General features: G+C 33.6%; 3 protein-coding genes across 5 annotated transcripts in view; all 3 read left to right on the top strand.

Annotated features, from left to right (window-relative positions):
* LOC111675900 overlaps positions 1-1,728 on the top strand; it is a 5,260-nt gene extending 3,532 nt beyond the window's left edge. Inside the window, exons 3-4 of the mRNA XM_046945896.1 lie at positions 627-847; positions 910-1,728. Of these exons, the coding sequence (XP_046801852.1) occupies positions 627-847; positions 910-1,587 (899 nt within the window). The 3' untranslated portion in view covers positions 1,588-1,728. The remainder of the gene's footprint in view (positions 1-626; positions 848-909) is intronic.
* Positions 1,729-2,104: 376 nt separating this feature from the next.
* On the top strand, positions 2,105-5,717 carry LOC111675899. Of its 3 annotated transcripts, none has more exons than XM_046946854.1 (7): positions 2,105-2,478; positions 2,536-2,782; positions 2,841-2,985; positions 3,809-4,026; positions 4,077-4,790; positions 5,265-5,345; positions 5,411-5,717. In XM_046946854.1, exons 2-7 carry the CDS (start codon positions 2,609-2,611, stop codon positions 5,579-5,581), a joined length of 1,503 nt encoding a protein of 500 aa, XP_046802810.1. In that variant the 5' UTR covers positions 2,105-2,478; positions 2,536-2,608; the 3' UTR covers positions 5,582-5,717. The 3 variants fall into 3 exon arrangements, with proteins under 3 accessions (XP_046802810.1, XP_046802811.1, XP_046802809.1); XM_046946855.1 differs by having other exon boundaries at positions 2,105-2,482; XM_046946853.1 differs by having other exon boundaries at positions 2,105-2,782.
* Positions 5,718-5,847: 130 nt separating this feature from the next.
* On the top strand, positions 5,848-8,531 carry LOC111675944. The gene is made up of 6 exons (XM_046946852.1): positions 5,848-6,181; positions 6,237-6,381; positions 7,039-7,256; positions 7,312-8,082; positions 8,138-8,218; positions 8,276-8,531. The coding sequence occupies exons 1-6, from the start codon at positions 6,008-6,010 to the stop codon at positions 8,444-8,446; spliced, it is 1,560 nt and encodes a 519-aa protein (XP_046802808.1). The 5' UTR covers positions 5,848-6,007; the 3' UTR covers positions 8,447-8,531.
* Positions 8,532-9,180: the final 649 nt, after the last annotated feature.

Here is a 9,180-nt window from a genome sequence, read left to right as displayed (position 1 = left end):
AGACTAGACTATAGACTAGACTATAGACTAGACTATAGACTAGACTATAGACTAGACTATAGACGAGACTATAGACTAGACTATAGACTAGACTATAGACTAGACTATTGACTAGACTATTGACTAGACTATAGACTAGACTAAAGACTAGACTAAAGACTAGACTATAGATTAGACTAAAGACTAGACTATAGACTAGACTATAGACTAAACTATAGACTAGACCATAGACTAAACTATAGGCTAGACTATAAACTAGACTAGACTAGGCTATAGACTAAACTATAGACTAGTCTATAGACTATACTATAAACTAGTCTTTAGACTAAACTATACCCTAGACTGTAGAATAGACTATAGGTATTATAGAATATAGTCAGGACTATCGAATACAATCGGGACTATAGATTGTTGTCTAGACTATAGACTGTAGTCGGAGCTATAGAATTCAGTGGGGACCATAGATTATTATCGTGACTACAAACTAAAGTCGGGACTATAGACTATAATCTGCACGGTTTATTTACTATTTCTTTAGACTATTGTCTAAACTATAGTCTAGACACTGTAGACTTATTATTTATTCTAAGTTTTTTATATATTCCTATAAAACTTGTTTTCTTTAGGACATCCTCTGGAAAAACAACTCTATCCACAACTATCTCTAACCGATTTTGTGCAACGTTTACTAAACAAACGTTGTGTGACGTTTATGGGATCCGATGACTATTATCTTTTAATGTCAGGTCAAAAAGGTACAGCCATAAATAATTATGTTAAAGTTGGAACACCTGAAGAAAAGGAGCCCTTAATTTTTAAAAATGTACTCTCGTACGATGAAGCCAAGGTATTTATTTGTGGTTTTGTGATATTCTTAAATCTTAAGTAAATTTGCAAAAATAAAAAAAGCTTTCAGCCTTTTTATCGGTTACCTCTCTAACGGAGCTAATCAACGATGGTAGTCGTAATAATAATGGTGTTATAGAGAAAAATTTTAAGTCCATCGAAAGAGAAGGTGTTGTAGTGGGTATTATAGGTGCTAGATTTGAAAAGCCTATGGTTATGGAATATCAAGATATTTTAATAACTAAGGAACAAAATCAAGAGAAAAGAGGTTATGGTTTTAATGCTGAAAAGATGAACATAGCAGAAGTTAATGGCGAAATGAAAAGATTAATGGAATACCGAAAATTATGGCAAAAATTTTACGAAAGCAACGATTTCTTATACTCCCAAGTACCGGGCAATAATACAAGATTTACTACTTTAACAGCGGGCAAATTTGACAATGTTTTAATGAAGAAACGTTATGCCATTACCTTTGATACCTTACTGCTAGAGGGCCAGGCGAGAGCGGAGAAATTAAAGAAACAAGCCTATATACATATAGTAGGCATAGGTTTAGGGGTGTGGAAGATATCTGGAGAGCAAACTAAAATCTTTTTAGAATGCTTTAACGAACGTGTCAAATATCTAATGCCGCAACTAAATAATATTGGTGCCCTACATTTCTCCTGGTTCCATATGACCGAATGGCGAGATTTGAAACATAATGGTTTTATCGAATCTAAAACACATCCTTCATAGACTGCAGTCTGGATCATAGACTATTGTATAGACCATAGTCTGGAATATGGACCATTGTCTGGACTATAGACCGTAGTCCGAAATATGGACCATAGTTTAGACTATACACTGTAATCTGGACTATAGACTATAGTATGGACTATAGACTATAGTATGGACTATATACTATAGTCTGGACTATATACTATAGTCTGGACTATATACTATAGTCTGGACTATAGACTATAGTCTGGACTATAGACTATAGTCTGGATCATAGACTATAGTCTGGATCATAGACTATAGTCTGGACTATAGACTATAGTATGGACTATAGACTATATTTTGGACTATAGACTATAGTCTGGACTATAGACTATATTCTGGACTATAGACTATAGTCTGGACTATACACTATAGTCTGGACTATAGACTATAGTCTGGACTACAGGCTATAGTCTGGACTATAGACTATAGTCTGGACTATAGACTATAGTCTGGACTATAGACTATAGTCTGGACTATAGACTATAGTCTGGACTATAGACTATAGTCTGGACTATAGACTATAGTCTGGACTATAGTCTGCACTATAGTCCATAGCCTGGACTATAGACTATATACACTATAGTCTAAACTATAGACTATATTCTGGACTATACGCCATAGTCTGGACACTATAGACTGCAGTCTATACTATCGACTTTCTTTTCTGAATGCATTTGGACTTATATAAATTCCATGTTTTTTCGGGGGAAAATTCAATCCCAAATTCCTTATTAAAAAAAAAATAATAAACTGGTAACACCTATATAACAGATGCCAGCTGATAAGAAAGTTTAATGAAAGCATTAATATATGGTATAGATTTTTGGAACCAAAAAAAAAAAAAAAAACAATGGAATAAATAAAGTATGTAAGTGAAACTTATTCAAGAAACATACACCAAAAACAAACGTTCTTACGCAGTTACAGAGAACAACATAAACAATAAAGAGTTAATAATCAAAATAAAAACCAACTTTTTTTATTAACGATCGATATGTCTACATTTGGAAGAGAATTTGAACAAGATTGGCCTTTAAAAGATTTCACTAGTAATCTAACAAATTTTGGTTATGAACTTTTACAAAAATGTTTAAGCGTAGAAAAGCCAAGAGATAAACAAACTGATATTTTGCAATTTCTAAAAAAATCGGAGGAATTTCCTGTGAAGGTATGTTAAATCTTGAAAAACATTTATATAAAACTTTTTTAAGAATTTTTATTAACAGTTTCCCGTAGATTCATGTCGCGTAAAATCGCAAAAAATCGAACGCCTTCCCTTTATAATTCGGCAAATTGAATCTGCCTATCCGGTAGTACATGAAAAAGTGGTGTATTTAATAATAGATTTTCTGGAGCACAAATTAAAGTATGGTAAGTTTTAAAAAAATATGGCAACTTCAAAAAAGAAAAAAGCTTTTTTGTAGGTGTAAAACTTAAATCATAAAAATCCCCTATTAACATTAACTACAGTGGGGACTAAAGATTATAGTCGAGACTTAAAACTATGGTTGGGACTATAGACTATAGTTGGGACTATAGACTATAGATGGGACTATAGACTATAGTCGGGACTATGGACTATAGTCGAGACTATGGACTAAAGTCGGGACAATGGACTATAGTCGGCACTATAGGCTATAGTCGGAACTATAGACTATAGTTGGGACTATAGACTACAGTCGAGACTATAGACTATAGTTGGGACTATAGACTACAGTCGAGACTATAGACTATAGTTGGGACTATAGACTACAGTCGAGACTATAGTTGGGACTATAGACTACAGTCGAGACTATAGACTATAGTTGGGACTATAGACTACAGTCGAGACTATAGACTATAGTTGGGACTATAGACTACAGTCGAGACTATAGACTATAGTTGGGACTATAGACTATAGTCGGGACTATAGACTATAGCTGGGACTATAGACTATAGCCGAGACTATGGACTATAGTCGGCACTATAGACTATAGTCGGGACTATAGACTATATTCGGAACTATAGACTATAGTCGGTACTAAAGACTTTAGTCGGAACTATAGACTATAGTCGGAACTAAAGACTATTGTCGGGATAATAAAGTATAGTCGGGACAATAGACTATAATCGGGACAATAGACTATAGTCGGAACTATAGACTATAGTCGGGACTATAGAATTTTTTTTTTTTATTTTTTTGATTTTTTGCTAGGATCCTCTAAAGAAAAACTACTTTATGCCAATATGAGCATCACCGACTTCGTACATCGTTTATTAAGCAAAAGATGTGTCACATTTGTGGATGCCATTGATGAATATCTGCTGATTACCGGAGAAACGGGTCAAGGAGATGATTATTTAAAAATAGGCACAGAAGAGGAAGAAGATCCTCTGGTCTTAAACAAGGTCTTAAGTTATGATGAAGTTAAGGTAATGCTAGAAATGAAGCTATAAGAAAAGTTACAATTGATATTTACCAGATTTCAGCTCTTTTATCCATTACCTCACATTCGGAATTCATTAATGAGGGCCAGCGTGAGAATGCGGGTAGACCTGAAACAGATCTAAATAAAATCGAAAGGGAGGGTGTTGTGGTTGGACTGGTAGGGGCACGTTTTGCCCGTGAAGAACGCATGGAATATGAAGATATACAAATTACACAACTACAAAATATCGAAGAGAATGGTTATGGCTCAAGAACGATTAAGAAATCATATAATCAGGAAAAGGCTCGTGACTACCGTAGAGTATGGAATAAATTTTACGAAGAACAAGATCACCTATATGAAGAAGTCTCCATAGATAATAAACGTTTTGGTAAATGTTTCGAATATGAAGCAATTTTTGATAATCTGGTGATGAAAAAACGCTTTTCAATCGCTTTTGATTTACTACTGTTGGAGGCGAATGCTAGAGCTTTAAGAGCTCATAAACAAGCCTATATACATGTAGTGGGCATAGGTTTAGGGGTTTGGTTGGCGGCACCTCAGCAGGAAAAAATCTTTATGGAATGCTTTCAGCAACGTTTGAAATATCTATTGCCCCAGCTTAATAATGTGGGAGTGGTGCATTTGTCCTGGTTTCGTTTAAACGAATGGCACGATTTCAAAAATGGAGGATTTTTAAAGTCCAAAACACATCCAATGGGAGGTGTAACGACTTTAATATCTTCTAGGAATCCTAATGAAAAGTTGGTAAGTGAGAAAATATAAAATACTTTTTGGACTATAGTTTAAAGTCAGGACTATAGACTACAGTCAGGACTATATACTATAGTCGGAACTATAGACTATAGCCGGGACTAAAGGCAATAGTCGAGACAATAGACAACAGTCGTGACAATAGACAACAGTCGGGATTACAGACTGTAGTCTGGACTATAGACTAAAGCCTGGACTATAGACTATAGTCGGGACTATAGACTATAGTCGGGACTATAGACTATAGTCGGGACTATAGACTATAGTCGGGACTATAGACTATAGTCGGGACTATAGACTATAGTCGGGACTATAGACTATAGTCGGGACTATAGACTATAGTCGGGACTATAGACTATAGTCCGGACTATGGACTATAGTCGGGACTATAGACTATAGTCGGGACTATAGACTATAGGTGATAGTCGGACTATTTTTAAATAATTGATTTTCATTTTGTTTCAAAAGACTGGACCCTATGAAAATATGTTGCCGGTGGTTTCATTCGCTTGGGATGGTAATGCCTTGCCAGGTAATGAGTTCTGGATTGTAAGTAATTATATTGGCATTATTTTTAAATAAAACTTAACATTCACTTCATATGTTCTATCTAGGGTTCAATAACCTCTTCAAATGATCCCTCTGCTGCGTGCAGTACATTAATATCGGAACTTTTTAATCCTCATATTAATACGACATATGTCAATGGTAATAATCTTTATATAGCTTCCCCCAAATACGGTTTAATTCATATTAAAGATTATGCAGAAAAAGTATTAAATTAAGAAATCTCATGGAAATTTATAACTGAACTTTACAATAACTGTACTTATATTAAATGTTAACTGTCGCTTTTTGTGTAAACTTATAAATGTTTTAAAATAAATAAAGTTTGTTTTAGCAAAAACAACTAAACAACTATCTTAAATTCTGCAACTAATTAGTACCCAGATGTTTAGTAGAATAATTTCATTATATACTAAAAATTACATCATAAATCCAGTTTTTTCAAAACAATCTTGTTTAAAATTTTTTTCATATTAACTGCAAAAAAATTGTAGAATTTCACAATATCAAATTTCCCTTGAAAAGCTTTTTGATTTTTTGATTCATTTGAAAACAAACACGTATATGTTCAAAAGCTGTAACGCAAAAGCAACTTGTAACTTGCATCCAACACATCAGTCTTTCGCAAAACATTGAGCTTAAACATGCCACTTTTTGGTAAGGATTTTCATAACGATTGGCCTACGCATGATTTTGATAAACATTTAACACCATTTGGTCAAGATCTCATACAAAAATGTTTGGACATTGAAAAACCTCAAGAACAACTAATTGATTTACAAGAATTTATGCAAAAATCTAATGAATTTCCCATTAAAGTGAGACAATTGAAATATAAAGTATATTTTTTATTGACAATTTTTATTTTTTTAGTTCCCCATTGATAGTTGCCGTGTAAAATCTCAACCTGTGGAACGTCATGCTGATATAGAGCAACAAATTGCTTCGGCATATCCACTGATGCATGAGAAAGTATTGTATTTGATAGTAGATTTCTTAGAACACAAATTGAAGTATGGTAAGTTTTAAGACTAGACTATATGATAGACTATAGGTTTAGGTTTAGACTATAGGATTAGGTTATAAAATATACTATAACATACGCTAAACTAAAGAAGACACTAAAGATTATAATTTATACTCGAATAGATAGACTAGACTTTATACTAGAATATAGACTAGACTATAGACTAGACTATAGACTAGACTATAGACTAGACTATAGACTAGACTATAGACTAGACTATAGAATAGACTATACACTAGACTATAGACTAGACTATAGACTAGACTATAGACTAGACTATAGACTAGACTATAGACTAGACTATAGACTAGACTATAGACTAGACTATAGACTAGACTATAGGCTACACTATGGATTAGACTTAAAACTAGATCATAGACAATACTATACTAGTCTATACTCTTGAGAATAGACTATACTATAGACTAAACTAAGCTCAACACTATAGAGTGTAATAAGTATATACTAGACTATAGTCTAGGCGATAGATTAGACTTTACCTAGATCATAGCCCAGCCTATAGATTAGACTATTTACTAGACTCTATTGAGAACTAATCTAAAGACTAGACAATAGACTAGGTTATGACCCAGGCCTGTCTGGAATGTGAAAAAAAAAACAAATTCTCAAATATAATTTTCCCTCTAGGATCCTCTATAGAAAAACAACTTTATAAAGACATGACCGTAGCGGAATTTGTACAACGTTTACTATCGAAACGTTGCATTAGTTTTGTGGGATATCATGACAGCTATATACTAATCACAGGAGAAACAGGTCATGGAGAAAAATATCTTAAAATTGGTACCGAGGCCGAAGAGGAGCCCTTAGTACTGGCAAATGTTTTAAGTTATGATGAAATTAAGGTAGTTGGCAAAACAAGAAACTACATTATATTTTGAGTTAAAATTTTTTTTAAAGATTTCAGCATTTCTATCGATTGCTTCGCATACCGATTTCATAAATGATGGTCGTCGTCATAATGGCGGTAAAATTGAAAAAGACTACGAAAAAATCGAAAAACAGGGTGTTGTCGTGGGTATTATAGGAGCACGTTTTGCCCGTCCCTTTAGAATGGAATATGAAGATATAATTATTTGCAAAGAACAAAATATTACAGAAATGGGTTATGGTTGTCATGGAATCACAACGGAGGGAGATTTAAAGGATCCCACCACATTATGGCAATATTTATTTGCGCATAAAAAAACTGAGCAATTGGAAAAATTACAAGATTATAGAAAAGTCTGGCAAAAGTTCTATGAAGAATCAGATCATTTATATAAAAAAGTCTCTTTAGATAATAAACGCTTTGGGGAGTGTTATAAGCCTGAAGCCATTTTCGATAATTTAATGATGAAAAAACGCTTTGCTTTACCCTTTGATTTGTTGCTATTGGAGGCCAATGCAAGAGTTTTAAAGGTCCAAAAATTAGCCTATATACATGTGGTGGGTATAGGTTTGGGTGTATGGTTGGCCGCACCACAACAAGAAGAAATATTTTTAGCTTGTTTTCAGCAACGTTTGAAATATCTATTGCCACAACTGAACAATATAGGAGTATTGCATTTTTCCTGGTTTAAATCGCAAGAATGGCAAGATTTAAAAAACGAGGCCGTTATTAAATCTGCTTCACATTCTCAAGGAGGCATAAAGATATTAATCTCCAATAGAAATCCAAATGAAAAATTGGTAAGTGGGAGAAAAAGTTATAATTTTCTTTTAAGTATTTTCTTTTTTTCCAAAGACTTCAACCTATGATGGTATGTTGCCCGTAGTATCATTCGCTTGGGATGGTAACTCTTTACCGGGTAATGAATTTTGGATGGTAAGTAATTTACAAAAATAAATATAAAATCTTTTTATATATTTATATTTTCTATAGGGTTCTTTGGTTTCCTCTAATGATCCTTCGGCCGCCTGCAGTACTTTAATTACCGAACTATTTAATCCTCACATTAATACACAATATGTGAATGGTAATAATCTTTATTTGGCATCTCCCAAATACGGTATTATTCATATAAAAGATTATGTCCGAAAGATTTTAAGTTAAATCTTTTTAAAGAAATTTTATTAATATTACTTTAATCAGCGCAATAAACTAAAGCCGAACATTTAAGTTATGTTTCTTCTTTTTCTAATCGGTTTCGTCTAGAGTTTGGAATGTTATATAAACTTTAGTATGGACTATAGTGCCGTCTGTAATCTGGTCTATAGTTAGTTAGTTAGTTAGTTAGTTAGTTAGTTTGAAAGGAGGATGTATACACATCAAATCCAAAGAAATACACCTAGGCCTCAATCGGGCCTGTTGTGAGCTCCTCAACCAGTGCCACGGGTGGGAATCGAACCCACCACCTCCGGTCTACCAGACTAGAACACTAACCACTAACCTACCGGAGGCCACCTAACCTACCGGAGGCCACCAATCTGGTCTATAGAATAGTCTATAGTTTGGACCTAACCTAAAGTTTGTACTATAGACTATACTTGGAACTATATATAGTCTATAATTGGAACTATAGTCTGATCTATAGTAGTCTTCATTCTATTTTATAGTGTAGTATAGTTGTCTAGATTATAGACAAATAAAAAACAACTATCGACTAGATTATAGTCTAATCTATATACTAGTCTATAGTCTAGCCTATAGTATATTCTTGTTTATATTTTAGTCTATCCTATAGTCCAGTTTGTAGTCTAGTATACAGTCTAGTCGATAGTCTAGCCTATCGTATAGTCTAGTCTATAGTCTAGTCTAATCTAGTCTATAGGGTAGCTTGTTGTCTA

The sequence above is a fragment of the Lucilia cuprina genome, chromosome 3 (genome assembly GCF_022045245.1).
Source record: "Lucilia cuprina isolate Lc7/37 chromosome 3, ASM2204524v1, whole genome shotgun sequence".
Classification (NCBI taxonomy): domain Eukaryota; kingdom Metazoa; phylum Arthropoda; class Insecta; order Diptera; family Calliphoridae; genus Lucilia; species Lucilia cuprina.
Note: the sequence above shows the minus strand (reverse complement) of the source record. Positions and strands in the feature narration are given on the sequence as shown.

Coding starts and splice junctions, on each gene's coding strand:
- LOC111675944 (XM_046946852.1), top strand. CDS start 6,008: ATGCCACTTTTTGGTAAGGATTTTCATAACGATTGGCCTACGCATGAT. Junction 7,257..7,311: donor TAAGTTATGATGAAATTAAG/GTAGTTGGCAAA, acceptor TTTTTTTTAAAG/ATTTCAGCATTTCTATCGAT. Junction 8,219..8,275: donor CGGGTAATGAATTTTGGATG/GTAAGTAATTTA, acceptor TATTTTCTATAG/GGTTCTTTGGTTTCCTCTAA.
- LOC111675899 (XM_046946854.1), top strand. CDS start 2,609: ATGTCTACATTTGGAAGAGAATTTGAACAAGATTGGCCTTTAAAAGAT. Junction 2,783..2,840: donor CGGAGGAATTTCCTGTGAAG/GTATGTTAAATC, acceptor TTTTATTAACAG/TTTCCCGTAGATTCATGTCG. Junction 5,346..5,410: donor CAGGTAATGAGTTCTGGATT/GTAAGTAATTAT, acceptor TGTTCTATCTAG/GGTTCAATAACCTCTTCAAA.